The sequence below is a fragment of the Solanum dulcamara genome, chromosome 4 (genome assembly GCF_947179165.1).
Source record: "Solanum dulcamara chromosome 4, daSolDulc1.2, whole genome shotgun sequence".
Taxonomy (NCBI): domain Eukaryota; kingdom Viridiplantae; phylum Streptophyta; class Magnoliopsida; order Solanales; family Solanaceae; genus Solanum; species Solanum dulcamara.
Genome location: NC_077240.1, coordinates 81,740,323 through 81,753,569, shown reverse-complemented (window position 1 = coordinate 81,753,569; position 13,247 = coordinate 81,740,323). Strand labels below are relative to the sequence as shown.

The 13,247-nt window shown below is 34.4% G+C and overlaps 2 protein-coding genes across 3 annotated transcripts; both read right to left on the bottom strand.

Moving 5' to 3' along the window:
• Positions 1–814: 814 nt before the first annotated feature.
• On the bottom strand, positions 815–4,419 carry LOC129887936 (ADP-ribosylation factor 2-like). The gene is made up of 7 exons (XM_055963191.1): positions 4,312–4,419; positions 3,329–3,498; positions 2,430–2,500; positions 2,159–2,278; positions 1,373–1,491; positions 1,210–1,291; positions 815–1,110 (listed from the first exon to the last, which is right to left on the bottom strand). The coding sequence occupies exons 2-7, from the start codon at positions 3,474–3,476 to the stop codon at positions 1,105–1,107; spliced, it is 546 nt and encodes a 181-aa protein (XP_055819166.1). The 5' UTR covers positions 3,477–3,498; positions 4,312–4,419; the 3' UTR covers positions 815–1,104.
• A 427-nt stretch (positions 4,420–4,846) lies between these two features.
• Positions 4,847–9,643, bottom strand: LOC129887932 (cysteine-rich receptor-like protein kinase 2). Of its 2 annotated transcripts, none has more exons than XM_055963188.1 (8): positions 9,341–9,643; positions 7,539–8,303; positions 7,316–7,429; positions 6,944–7,083; positions 6,627–6,837; positions 6,154–6,388; positions 5,921–6,071; positions 4,847–5,821 (listed from the first exon to the last, which is right to left on the bottom strand). In XM_055963188.1, exons 2-8 carry the CDS (start codon positions 8,287–8,289, stop codon positions 5,486–5,488), a joined length of 1,938 nt encoding a protein of 645 aa, XP_055819163.1. In that variant the 5' UTR covers positions 8,290–8,303; positions 9,341–9,643; the 3' UTR covers positions 4,847–5,485. The 2 variants fall into 2 exon arrangements, with proteins under 2 accessions (XP_055819163.1, XP_055819162.1); XM_055963187.1 differs by having other exon boundaries at positions 9,478–9,642.
• Positions 9,644–13,247: the final 3,604 nt, after the last annotated feature.

Sequence of the window (13,247 nt, the reverse complement as noted above, 5' to 3'; positions counted from 1 at the left end):
CCTATTTATGAGAATACTCTGAATTTGTTATTGTTATTTCTGTTTCGATGTTTGGTGCTGATATTGAAGCTTGATTAATATGACTTTACACATTGCAAAATTTATTTTTGGAGGCCGCGCTTCTAACTAATTTTTTTAACATAGTTCAGACTCAAACTTGAATTAGTCAAGGTGCACATAAGCTTATTCGATACTATGGTTATTAAGAAAAGAATTTAGTGAAAGCTGCCAACAATCACTAATAAGGATTATGATGAAGTGGTAAGTATTCTTTCATTCTTAATCAGAGGTTTCAGGTTTTGAGTCCCCCTAGATAAGGAGTCACCTTTATTACAAAGCGGATTACCCTTTGGACGCGAATTCAAGTGGGACTTTCAGTCACGAATTCAGATTGAGTCGGACCCCAATGTGGATATCGAACACCGGATAGAAAACCAAAATCTTTTTCAGAAATAAACCACGCAATACACAAATATGAATTTAATTGAACTCTTAAGGATAGGGGATACAAATAGCTCTACTTGGGATATAACTTATAATAACAACCGAGATTCACACACCTATAAAAGCACCCCTCTTTAAAAGCTTCAATTCCATTTTTTCTTTCTTGCGACTTCCTTAGTTTCAACTTTGAAGACGAGGAACAATGGCGGATCACTCTATAGCAATAATCCCTACTCTCCGGAACATCGTGTCAACGGTATCTCTAGACTCTGGTAAATTAGACCTCAAAGCCATTGCACTGGAAGAGTACAACCCGAATACAACATATACCCTGTTCTTAGTTCAGCAAGAAGAATCTGCAATGAGTTGATAAGGGGTACAGAAAATAAAAAGTTTTTGAATTTTTTTTGGTATGTGCGTACATCACGCTAGTCTTTCGTTACAAGCTAATAACATACTCCAACCTAAACAATCAGCAAATTACATACATCCAACCATTGTATTACAAAAACATATCAAAAGTGTCCTAAGAAGCAAATGACTGTCGAGGGATGTTCATAACCACACAGATTCAGAGAATCTTTGAAAAAGAAAAGAAAATGGAACTAGATAAAAACCCGCCTGCATCCAGGATCAAATCCTCAACAACTCTACTTCGACTTAGGCCTGTAAATGGAGGATGTTAGGAAACAAAAGAGGGAATTCAATCATGTACACAGAAAATTTGCGACACCAACTTTTATCAATTAGGAACTTAATAAGTACCTTATTGGCAATGTTGTTTGAAAGCCAATCAAGCCCCTCATAGAGTCCCTCTCCAGAAGTTGCACAAGTGCTCTGGATGTACCTGAATATATATTAAGGGGGCAAAATTTAGCATGTATTAAACAGAAAGGGATGTTGTCACATATTCTGGCAGAGCGCTTACCAGTGACGCTGCCTGAGGGAGTGGAGTCCAAGCTTATCGGTTATTTCAGCAGCATTCATTGCATTAGGAAGATCTTGTTTGTTAGCAAAAACAAGCAGCACAGCGTCCCGAAGCTCATCCTGGGACATATAAGAACAACAAAGGTTAAACTCAATTCAAAGTATCATCTAGTTCTTTTTGCACTTTCTGGTCTAATGAATAATGGAAGGTAGATATCTGAAAATAATGAACGCAAAATAACAGCCACCTACACCTATGGCACGCTTGGCAATAATATAAGATTGGTAATAGCTTGGAAAATAAATGATATGTTGAATGCATAAAACTGATCTAGTCAAACATAATAGACTAGAGAGGCTATTATCATACTTCCTCTGTCCCATTTTAGTTGTCATGTTGTGCTTTTCGAAAGTCAATTTAACTAATTTTTAAAGTTAAATTATATTACTTTAACTCAAAATTATAAAGTAAAAAATTAGCTATTCAAAAACTATACGAAAAATACTATAAGTTACAATTTTTTTCATATCAATATGATAAAAAAATATATCTTAAAATGTTGTCAAAGTTCATATAGTTTGATTCTCAAAAAGGAAACCATGACAACTAAAATGGGACGGAGGGAGTATATCATTTAGTATAAATAGTACACTTGTAACTGAAGCATTTTAAGTAAAGTTTGCTGAATCAGTCGCACAACTTCATGCCATTTAGATCTAGAGTTGTAGAAGTCAAATTTGACACCAGCAAAATAATACAAATTACAAAGAGGGCAAGGATTATTACCTCATTCAACATCCTGTGCAATTCATCTCTTGCCTCCACTACACGGTCTCTGTCATTGCTATCAACCACAAAAATGAGACCCTGAGTGTTCTGGAAATAGTGCCTCCACAATGGACGGATCTGCCAAAGCAAATATAAATAAGCTGGATACTTTAAATAACATTCCATGCAACATAAATAGAGAGGGAAGAAGATGCAAGACTAATTTTGTCTAACAGAGACCATAACTTTAAGCAGAGGATAAGTCTTTGGATTAAAACAAAGAGTTTACCTTGTCCTGACCCCCCACATCCCAAACGGTGAAGCTGATGTTCTTGTACTCAACAGTTTCCACATTGAAACCTGAAAATTATCAATTATTATTGATGGCTCATCTTAGCAGCTATGTTATTGACATCTTCATTAGATAGGGATTTTATATTAAGCTGATTAGGTGAACAAAGGGCGAGGACAACACAATATAAAATCTTCAGTAACACTAGGCTTTTGCTAATCAGGGCAGAGAAAAAGAATCAATAGTCGAGTTAATACTTCCCTTTTTAATGCATTTTACAGAAAATCCCTAAGAATTATAAACAGCACGCGACACTACAAAACAACCAAAGACAATCACATCGACTAGATATTGGTTTCACTCTTACCTGTGCAAAGGCAGGGGTAAAGATTTGCATTATTTCACCAGAAAATATAGTCTTGGTCAATATTATTTAAAAGGATATTCACGAGTTATCCAAAAGGAAATAACTGTATGAAACACAGCTATTTCTACGATACCGATAATCTAAGCTTCAATTTTAGGAGCCTTAAAATTTGCATATTTTACAATCATAAAGAAATCACCACAAGATCGCATATTAGAAGTTTAAAATAATTATTTTGACTATTAGAACATTACATACCCCTGATTAGACATTGCTTTCCCTGGATCAACAGAAAGAACAACTAAGACAGATGAAGGATGACCAAGTCATAACAAACTAACCAGTTGCAGCAAACAGTAAAAGTATAGGGACAATCATATTATTAGTTCTATGTACATTTTCCATCTACTCATCAAAATGACACGTTAGTCTTTTGAGTCATAATTGCAACAGAATTAGTCAGACTTAAACTTAAAACTGTAGAAATGTTATTGTCAATTATTTTGTTGCATGTAAGTAAAGTGCATACCAATAGTTGGAATGGTGGTGACAATCTCGCCCAGCTTGAGCTTGTACAATATGGTGGTCTTACCAGCTGCATCGAGTCCAACCATGAGGATACGCATTTCCCTCTTGGCAAATAGTCGGCTGAAAAGCTTGGTGAATGTCAGCCCCATTTCTCTTTCTTCTTAATGATCCCTGTGTACATTACACCCATTGAATTACGCACATCAAAAACCATCATCACCATCTAAGATCAAATGATACAACAGTACAAAAGATGCATCAAAATGAACAGACAACCCCACATCTCTTAGAAGATGGACAATAAATGAACAATAAAAAGGACAGCCTGGTGCAAAACACAACCCGCGTTTCCGAGGGTTTGAATAGAGTCTATCTACTCTGATGCATGCATTGCTAATTATTATTATTTTGGTGATAACCATGGTGTCCAGACCACATTGTGTGCACCTCGACTAATTCCACTAGACGCCTACCACTCCGACCAGCAACAGGTACTGGGTAACTCTACACCAAGGCTAGGTTCCTCGGACAAAGGAAAAAAATCACCTAGTGTTTTTGTCTATTTGTCAATTTAAATTTGAGACCTCATGGTTCTCACCCACTTGATTCATCACTAGGCCACACCTTAAAATGCACATGCATCGCTAATTCTAGGGCTTGAACCCTATGATCTATAAGGTCATATAGGTCACAAAAAGATAACTTTACCTTATTCTAATTCCAATACTACCTTTTGGACATAAAACAAAGAAAAAAGAAAAAAAATCTTACCAATATACACTCTGCCTACCAAAACTTAAGATCTAAATCAATAATTCACGAACCAAATCATTAAATTAGTACAATTTTCCAGAGTACGAAGCAAGTTTCATGTATGAATATTCAGATCACACCAAAACAACAGAAATTCACAGAAAAAATTGAATCAAAAGCTAAGAAAACGTAAATCTTAGATTGATATATCGAACAAATAGAAGATTTTACCTGAAGAACAGTTTGTGAAAGAGGGATCTAGTGAGAGAAAGCACGAGACGAGAGAGAAAGAGAAAGCGAGCTTGAGAATAACGCGAAATATGGTGATATTTCGGGAAGCAGGGCGATAAATAATAAAGGATACCAAACTGCAATTTAGTTTCAATTAGAATGACGGAAATGCCCCTCCCTCTCCCCCGCATTTGGTGTCAATAATAGAATGAAGAGAAGCTAGTTGAACCTTTTTTGTAAGGTAAATTATATTTTGTTTAGAGAAAATTATATTGCATACATTAACATCAAAAACTTCTTTCTATACATCAGGGACACAAAGAATAGAGTTTGAAGTGATTAAATGCACCAAAGTCCATAACCCATGGCCCAATGGGTATTTAGATTGTTTAACACCAACATCTAAAGTATCTAGCTGAGTAACTGATGCTACTTGTAGAGATGTCTACCTACTTTCTTGATATTGAAGTAACTCGTTATATTACCCTTCAGATAAATAAATTCGTTGATTACTGTAGTGTTAGTTTAGGTAACATGAGCATAATTGGGTGCTAGTCCATACAGAGAATAACATACTTCACAAGTGTCCAAGTGTATTACAATAAGTCCGTACACTTTGAATTATTTCAAAATGACTTCCTCCTCATCAACTCTTATAGGCTAAGATGTCCGATTTTCTGATCCTCTCATTAAGGCTTTGCCAGACTCCACTTTTGAAATTTCACTGAATATTCAGGCTTTGAAAGGTTGTCGCAAATGGCGTCGCCACTTCAGGCGGCATCCTGACAATGGTGAACCTGGTGGTGGTGTTTTTTTTTCACAATACCAATGGAATAAGAAGATGACACAAAAACACCCTACACAATCGCTAAAATATTGACCCCTTAAAGCTCTGATACCATATGAGAAATAAACACTTGAAAAATATTACTAAGACACGTAAACTACTTATTATATTGGACCCTATTTATAGACACTATATTACAATCCTTTTCCACGTAGTATACAATCCTATTCCTATTCTAACAGAGGAAGACCCCAACTTTTGTTTGGAACTGAAAAGCAGTTGTTCTTATAGCTACCTGCTCAATCATGATGATCAAGTCCACTTCAAGAGCATGAGGTGAAATGATGCTTATAATTTTTGCATCAGTTTCAGGGCACTGAAATATCATCATCTGGGGTAAAAAGAACTGTGAGATAAGTTGGCAATCGAACTAGAAGCACCTTGACTAAGCGAATACTTTTCCCAAGGCCCATGAAGTTCCATGGTGTTCTCATCGACAAATGGTGGATTATTGGGTACTGGCAACTTTTCTTCTTTCTCGAGGATCATCTGTAATGCGTTAGACATGGATGGACGTAACGTTCGGATCTCTTGAGTGCACAATAGCCCCACATGCAAAACTCTCGCGACCTCATTTTTCACATCGATGGTGTGGTAGTTGTGCAACATGAGATTCGGATCGAATAGTTCCTCCACTATACCGCGTTGATAGTACTCCCACACCTGTTAATTTCATCCAATATAAGAGTTAAGACAAATATGCAAAAAAGTTCTTCAAAATTGCAAACTTTGGTAAGAAAAAAAACTGTGATAAATAATTACAATGGAAACTAAGCTGTATGTATTTTCATCATTTCTGCTCCTGTTATTTTGCCTTCCAGTAACAATTTCCATCAGAAGAACTCCAAAGCTGTAAACATCTACTTTTTCTGTCAATTGGCCATGTGCCAAGTACTCTGGAGCCATATATCCTCTGCACATTGGACCATATTAGTTTTCATGTTTTTGTGTACTTTACGTGAAAAAAGTAGAAGAAGAGATGAAGAAATACTAACAATGTACCAGCAATGGCAGTGCTTATGTGACTTCTGTCTTCTTGGAATGACCTGGCCAATCCAAAATCAGCAATCTTTGCACGGAGTTTCGAGTCCAACAGGATATTGCTCGCTTTTATGTCTCTGTGAATTATTCGTGTCTTTGTGTTCTCGTGTAGGTATACCAAACCTTCTGCAGTCCCTATAATTATCTTAAATCTTTTCTCCCAATTTAGATCTTTACCTTTGGTAGGGTCTGTCAATTTAAAAGATAAAATCAAGATATGTGACACAATAATTCTGGTGTGGTATGTGAAAACTGTTTTACTGCAAAGTCGGTTACTTATATTTAACTTATTTTCACTTTTATTTTTAGTAGGTGCAATGATGACATGACTTTAGCTTAAATAGAATAGTGAGGATTCATATAGCCGACCCCTAACTTGTTTGGGATTGAGGCGTAGTTGTTGTTGTAGTACAGTCCGGGTACTTACCAAATATGAAGCGATCAAGACTCTGGTTAGGAAGGAACTCATATACAAGAAGGCTTTCTGGTCCCGAGCAGCTGCATCCCAATAACCTTATCAAATTTTTGTGCTCGACGCTACTGATTATGTTAACCTCGTTATAAAAATCTGCAGCTCTGTGTTTGTTGTTGAAGAACAGCCTTTTGACAGCGATTTCTCTCCCATCTGCCAAAACACCCTGCCACAAATCGTACCTCAAACTCTATGTCATTGAGACAACACTTCTAGTAGTGCATTACTGTTATGGACAATCAACGAATCCAAACAATTCAACCATTACATACCTTATAAACCGTGCCAAATCCACCTTGCCCAAGCTTGTTGGCCTCATCAAATGACCCTGTGGCTTTCTCAAGCGTCGAATACTTGAAGTTCAAGCTGATGTCATGAAGGATCTTCACTAATTTCTCAGCATCATTTGCACCTAACAAATTCAAATTTCCAAGGAAAAGCACGAGTAGGCCATAACGCCTCAAGTTAATTCTTGAAAATTGTCTTTGGTACAGTTGTCTGCATATCGCAAAAAATATGCTCAGCCAATTTTTTTTTGCTATTTTCTGCTTTTACTGAACCAGTTTAGCAAGGGATACAATATATATTTATCTATGATATCCTAACGACTTTTTATAACTAATTTTTGGCACAAAAGGATTCACCTTTTCTCTTCTTCTGGATTTGTTTGTTCTTCCAGACACCAATACCAATGAAAGCACCTACTCCCACAACCACAAAGGAGCTAACAACAACAATGACAATGACTGCAACTTTTCCTGCATTGTGGTGATTTGAACGTTTTTAAAAAAGAGCATCTATCAGCAAAATTAAGTGTTCAGTCGATAAATAACTGGCAAACCAGGACAAAAAAAGAGTAAAGATTACCTCTCGATGACGAGCCTCTACTGGTAGAAATAGCATTGAGAAAATTTGTATCAGAATACCTCATGAAGCATCCAGTGTACAGCGCTCTACCTTCTGACCAAGGCAAGCATCCCAGCATGGATACAGATGCATTCTGCAAACACGCTGCGCAGGAGTTTGCGCTCAGCGTCTTCCAGCAATCAGCGAGAACATAAGCTGTCATGGTGGAAGATCCAGGCAATGACACTTGAGCGCGCGCGTAGCCATTATTACTCGGTGCATTTGCAACTGCTTGCTGAATGGCTCGCCTAGCACTCTGTTGGAACAATGAACCCTTTGTCGTTCTGTTTCCGCATATATGCCTGTCCTCTGGACCTAAATACTGGTCATAGAACTTGTAATTTTCCACTCGCATAAAGCAGCCATCAAGATAAATTCGCGCCTTGCTAGTAGGGAAGCACTGGGGAAAAAGGGTTCGCGCTTCAGAGAAGCATAAGACACAGTCGGGTAATGAAAGATCGCCATAGCATTGGCCAAGTCCATAGTTAGCATCTGGTCCAGTGCCAGTAACTGCTACTCCATATCCTCTAGTTCTCAGTTGTTCACTTATCTTTTCCATTGTAGCAACAAAGTTTGGGACGGAAACTGTGCCGTTTCCACATATGAGCTGGACTATCTGGGATCTAGGTTCAGCCACTGATGTATCTGGTAGAAGTAGGATCAACACAATAACAAAGTGACTACATAACATTGAAGGGATTGCTCTTTCCATTTTTGCCAAATGAGCTGTACAACATAGAAACAATGTGAGAGGAATAATTGAAGCACTATTAGAGAAGAAAATAGTTTTGTTATGAGTATTTAGGGAAGAACAAAAGAAAATACTTTGTTTCTGTAATAACTCGGACATTGTTTTAAAACAACTTTTTTGGGCGCACGTTTGTGTGTCTGTGAGTTTGTTTAGTTGAGTTTCTATTTTAAGCCAATACGAGTCAGTAAAGAGACCGCGCTAGAACCATGGTACTTGAGGGGTGCCCAACACCTTCCCTTCGGTCAACAGAATTCCTTAACTAGAATCCCTGTCGATGCTCAGTCATTTGGAGTCGAACTTGTTTAGAAACACAATTTTGTCACTTTCAATCTTGAAAACCCTTTTGATCTTGAAAAATATGAAAATCTTTTTTTAAAAAAGGGTGGGACAACTACTAGTTGTTGTCATCGTTGTTGTCCAACAATATCAATTATCACAACCCCACAATCACCATCCTCAACCACAACTACCATCCTCTCAATCACCACAATCGGTCATCATCCACCATTAGCAATCATTTATCACCATCAAAACCAAATATCAATACCACAATAACCACCAATCATTACTGACAATCACCACCATCAACCACCGGTATTAGTCACCACCCCTATTAACTATTATTACCATCCATCACAATTATCAGTAGCCACCACCATTATTTAACCACTCTACCAGCCACCACCATCACTAGCTACTACCCGCCATCACAACTAAGGTTGACAAAATTAGCTCATGAAATCATAACTCGCCCAAGTTTGGACTGATTATTGACCCGACCATTTAAGAGTAACTAAATCTTATCTAGCTTGAAAGTTGCACTAAAAGAAAATAAGATAAATTTTTATATATAGCACAATTCAAACAAGAAGACTAAGCAATTATCAAATCCTATTCACATTTACAAAAACAAAACAACACCATACTATGTAATTTTGAAATTTTTAAAAGTAATGGGTCAAGTTGGACGAATTGGGTTATGATCCATTTATTGATTCTAACACAAACTGACCCGTCCAAATTCAGCTCAAACCATCCATTTGCCACCTCCATTTGAGAGTCTAAAACTCGAACCCGACGATGGATTACTTACCGCCCACCACAACCATTGAATCTCAGTGAAAATAAAAAGAAGAAAAGAATACTCACAAAGACCTTCACGGTCTGAATTCGCCGGATTTTGAGTCGGAAAATAGAGAGATCGCCGGTGCAAACTGATCAGCTGCTGTCAAAGTTGTAGAAAGAGAGAGAAAAGGGGGAAAATGAAGGGAGATTTTATATTGATTAATGGGTCGTTTTTGTGAGAGATGTCTTTTTTACTTCAACTTTTTATTTTTTTATTTTCTCCAGTCTCTGTCTGATATCCGCATTATGTGTATTAAATTTAAATTCATGTAAAAAAATGTGAGCGTGCATTCGATTTTTTAATTTTAGTCTTTTGGTTTTGAAAAAGTGTAATTCAATTCAAACAAAAAAAAATTGATTTGGTTTGATTTTTTTTTTTCGATTTAATTTTTTTCGATTCGGCTATTCGGTTATGTCAATAATTAATAGAATAATCAACGATATATTGCATGCTTAAAAAAATAAAAATTACATACAATGAGAAGTAATAATATTAAATCTCTTAAATATACTTTCTAAAATAAGTCATGAGTAAAATTTTAAAAGACAATACTTAGTGAAATAAGAATGGTCAGTGACTCGGGCCTAAATATTCTAATACGATAAATTACTAATACCTTGATAAAAATTATCTAACTAAAAAAAAGGAATAAAAATAGTTAATTATAACTTTAATTCTTAACCTAAATATTATATATATAACCAATAACATATATATATATATATTATAATTCAATTTTTCAATATTTATTCTTTTAAATCCGAAATCAAACCAAAAAAATCAAAAATCAATCCAAATTAAAATTGGATTAACTGTTTTTTCTTGTGTGAACCAGAGGAAAGAATTGTGGAAGAATTTCTTGGAAAGGTTATTTGTTTGGACTTTTTTAAAACAAAGACTTTGAGGTCAACAAAGGGTCTTTTTCTACTTTACTACTTGCACGGCCCAAAACCTCCCAAAAAGGAGAAAGAGAAACGGAAAAGAAGACAATTCCAATAAAAAGGGAAAACTATACAAAATAGATTCAATTGTGAAATTATTTATTTAAATTATAAAATTTAAATTATTGATTTTTAATAGGCTCATGATTCAAATTATTTACCATCTTACCCCACTTTCTATTTTCTTATTTTTGTGCATGAAGTAAGCATTACTGCTATGAATTAATCATATGTGATACTCCATCAGTTTATTGATACCATATTGGTATCATATAGCACTGAGCTTAATTTTCTGTGATACTCCATCGGTATATTGATAACCTATCAGTATCATATAAGATTGAGCTCATTTTTTAAGAAATAAAAATGAAACAATCAAGATAAAATTATTAAGTCACAATCTTATTCATTAAACTCTAAATTATTAGAAAATATATTCTTTATGATACTCTTTCGATATATTGATATCATATCGGTATTATATATAATTGAGCTTAATCATTTGTGATACTTCGTTGGTATATTGATACCTTATCGATATCATATAGACTGGGCGTTGATGTCAGGATGACGTTATTGTACGAATTTTAAAATAAATTTAGGTTATTTTAAAATAAAAAGGGGTATGAAAGTAATAGGCATTTAAGGGTAAATACTTTTTCTTTTTGGGTATAAGAAATGCCTCATTATTTTCACACTTCTTTTTCATTTTAAATTCGTGTGCTGATGTTGGCATCCATCCTTTTTTTCTTCTCTAATATTATCACAGTATATGGATATACTCTGATGGTATTAAAAAGTAACTGAGCAGTATTTTTATTGAAAGACTATTTCTTCCTTCTTGATACCATCAAAGTATAATATACTCTGATGGTATCAAAGAATAACTGAACAGTGTTTTCTTTGAGGTTTGCTTCAATCATTTGATAAGATTACTCAATCATCCATGATACTATTACGGTATATCTACATACTGTCATTGTATGATTGATGTATGTTTCAGTTTTTCAGTATTTTAATTTTAAAACAATTAAAAAAAGAGTCATAATTTAGATACAATTTTTTTTAAATTTGCAAAAAGAGAAGAAAATATAAAAAATATATTTTTTACTAATTTAGAATTTAATAAATAAGATTGTGACTTTCATAATTTTCTCTTAATTATTTATTTTATTTTTTATAAAAGAAGCCCAATCTTATATGATACCTATAGGTATCAATGTACCGACGGAGTATCACAGAGGATTAAACTCAATTTTATATAATACCGATATGGTATTAATATACCGACTGAATATCATAGAGGATTAATTCATAGTTGTGATGCTGACATCATGCTGATGTCATGCACGAAATTAAAAAAATGGGGTAGGCGCATAAATAATTTGGGACTTGAGTTCATTAAAAATAAATAATTTAGATTAAATCCAATTTGGATAATTAGTTTCACTAATGAATTCAATTTATATAATTTTCCCTTAAATTAATAACTAATCTCGCAAAAGAGAAAAAGTTCTGAGATGCAATATGGCATCTTGTAGAAGTCAAATACCTTATTTAGTATTCTCTCTATTCATATTTATGTGATATTTTTTATTTTCGCGATTCAAATTTTTTAATTTTGACAATATCTTTAGACATATATTTTTTTCATTTTTCTAGATAAAATACACATATTTGGAGATTATGTAAAAAAATTATAATTATAAGTTACAATAACTCATAATTTAAAATATGTAAAAGGCATGTAAAAAATACAGGTAAAGAATAATTTTTGATTCTCAGAATCTGAACATCATCAGATAAATTGGAATAAATAGAGCAATATTTATGTAACTTTTTTAAAAATTAAGATATAACTACACATGCAAAGCACATATTGTAAGTCTAGTTCTTATTAAAGTATACTTATCGAGTATCATAACCTTTGACAGTATTCTTTTTAAAAAGTGAATGCACCTTGAGGTGGCACGATTTGAGTTAGACTTTTAACTTGTATATTTTAAGCTCGTACTTTGCCAAATTATAATCAGGTTTATGCATCATCCTATAAAGAATGGTTTATCTAAGTTACATACATTATTGTTCCAATTACTATTTGAAAGACTCAATATGAGTTGATTCAACGATTCATAGAATTATCAATGTACAAAAGTTCTTCGGAATACAAGTATTTACACGCACATCAAAATTGCAGCCTTAGATCCTATATAAATCACACCATGTGTATTATTCCAAACATCTCTATCTAGGAACAAATTATAAAAGCAACTAACTATCATGAGTTTAGCTTTAATGAAATAGTGAGGATTCATATAATTTATCTGAACTTATTTGGACTGAGGCGTTGCTGTTGTAGCTAACAACTCAATCATGATGCAGTTTATCCCAAGAAGACTAGGCAAAATGATGCTTATAATATAGGCGTAATACAAAAACAATCACTCAAATTTGACCTCAATTGACAAGTAAGCACTCTAACTCTGCGAAGAAAACCAAGAAGATTAACAAATATATTGATGAGTCAATCAACGACAACACAAGTACGAAGTTGTCTACTTATTCTTGGAGAGAAATCAATTAGTCTTTCCAAGGATCAATTCGTTTTGGTTGCCATCCCTATCAAAGACCTCAAATGACTAGTTCAAAGAGCCTATATAAGAAGCCATCAAAGGTCGAAGAGAATAAACAATTGTCTAAACCTCCTCAAGCCTCTTTGTTCTACTCTTAACAACCATTGTAATTTCTTTTTGATTCAATGTGTAATCAAAAGAGAGAAGAGAGGGAAAATATAGTTGTGAGACATCGTATCAATCAAGAGAAAAAATATAGAGTATACACATAGGAACTAC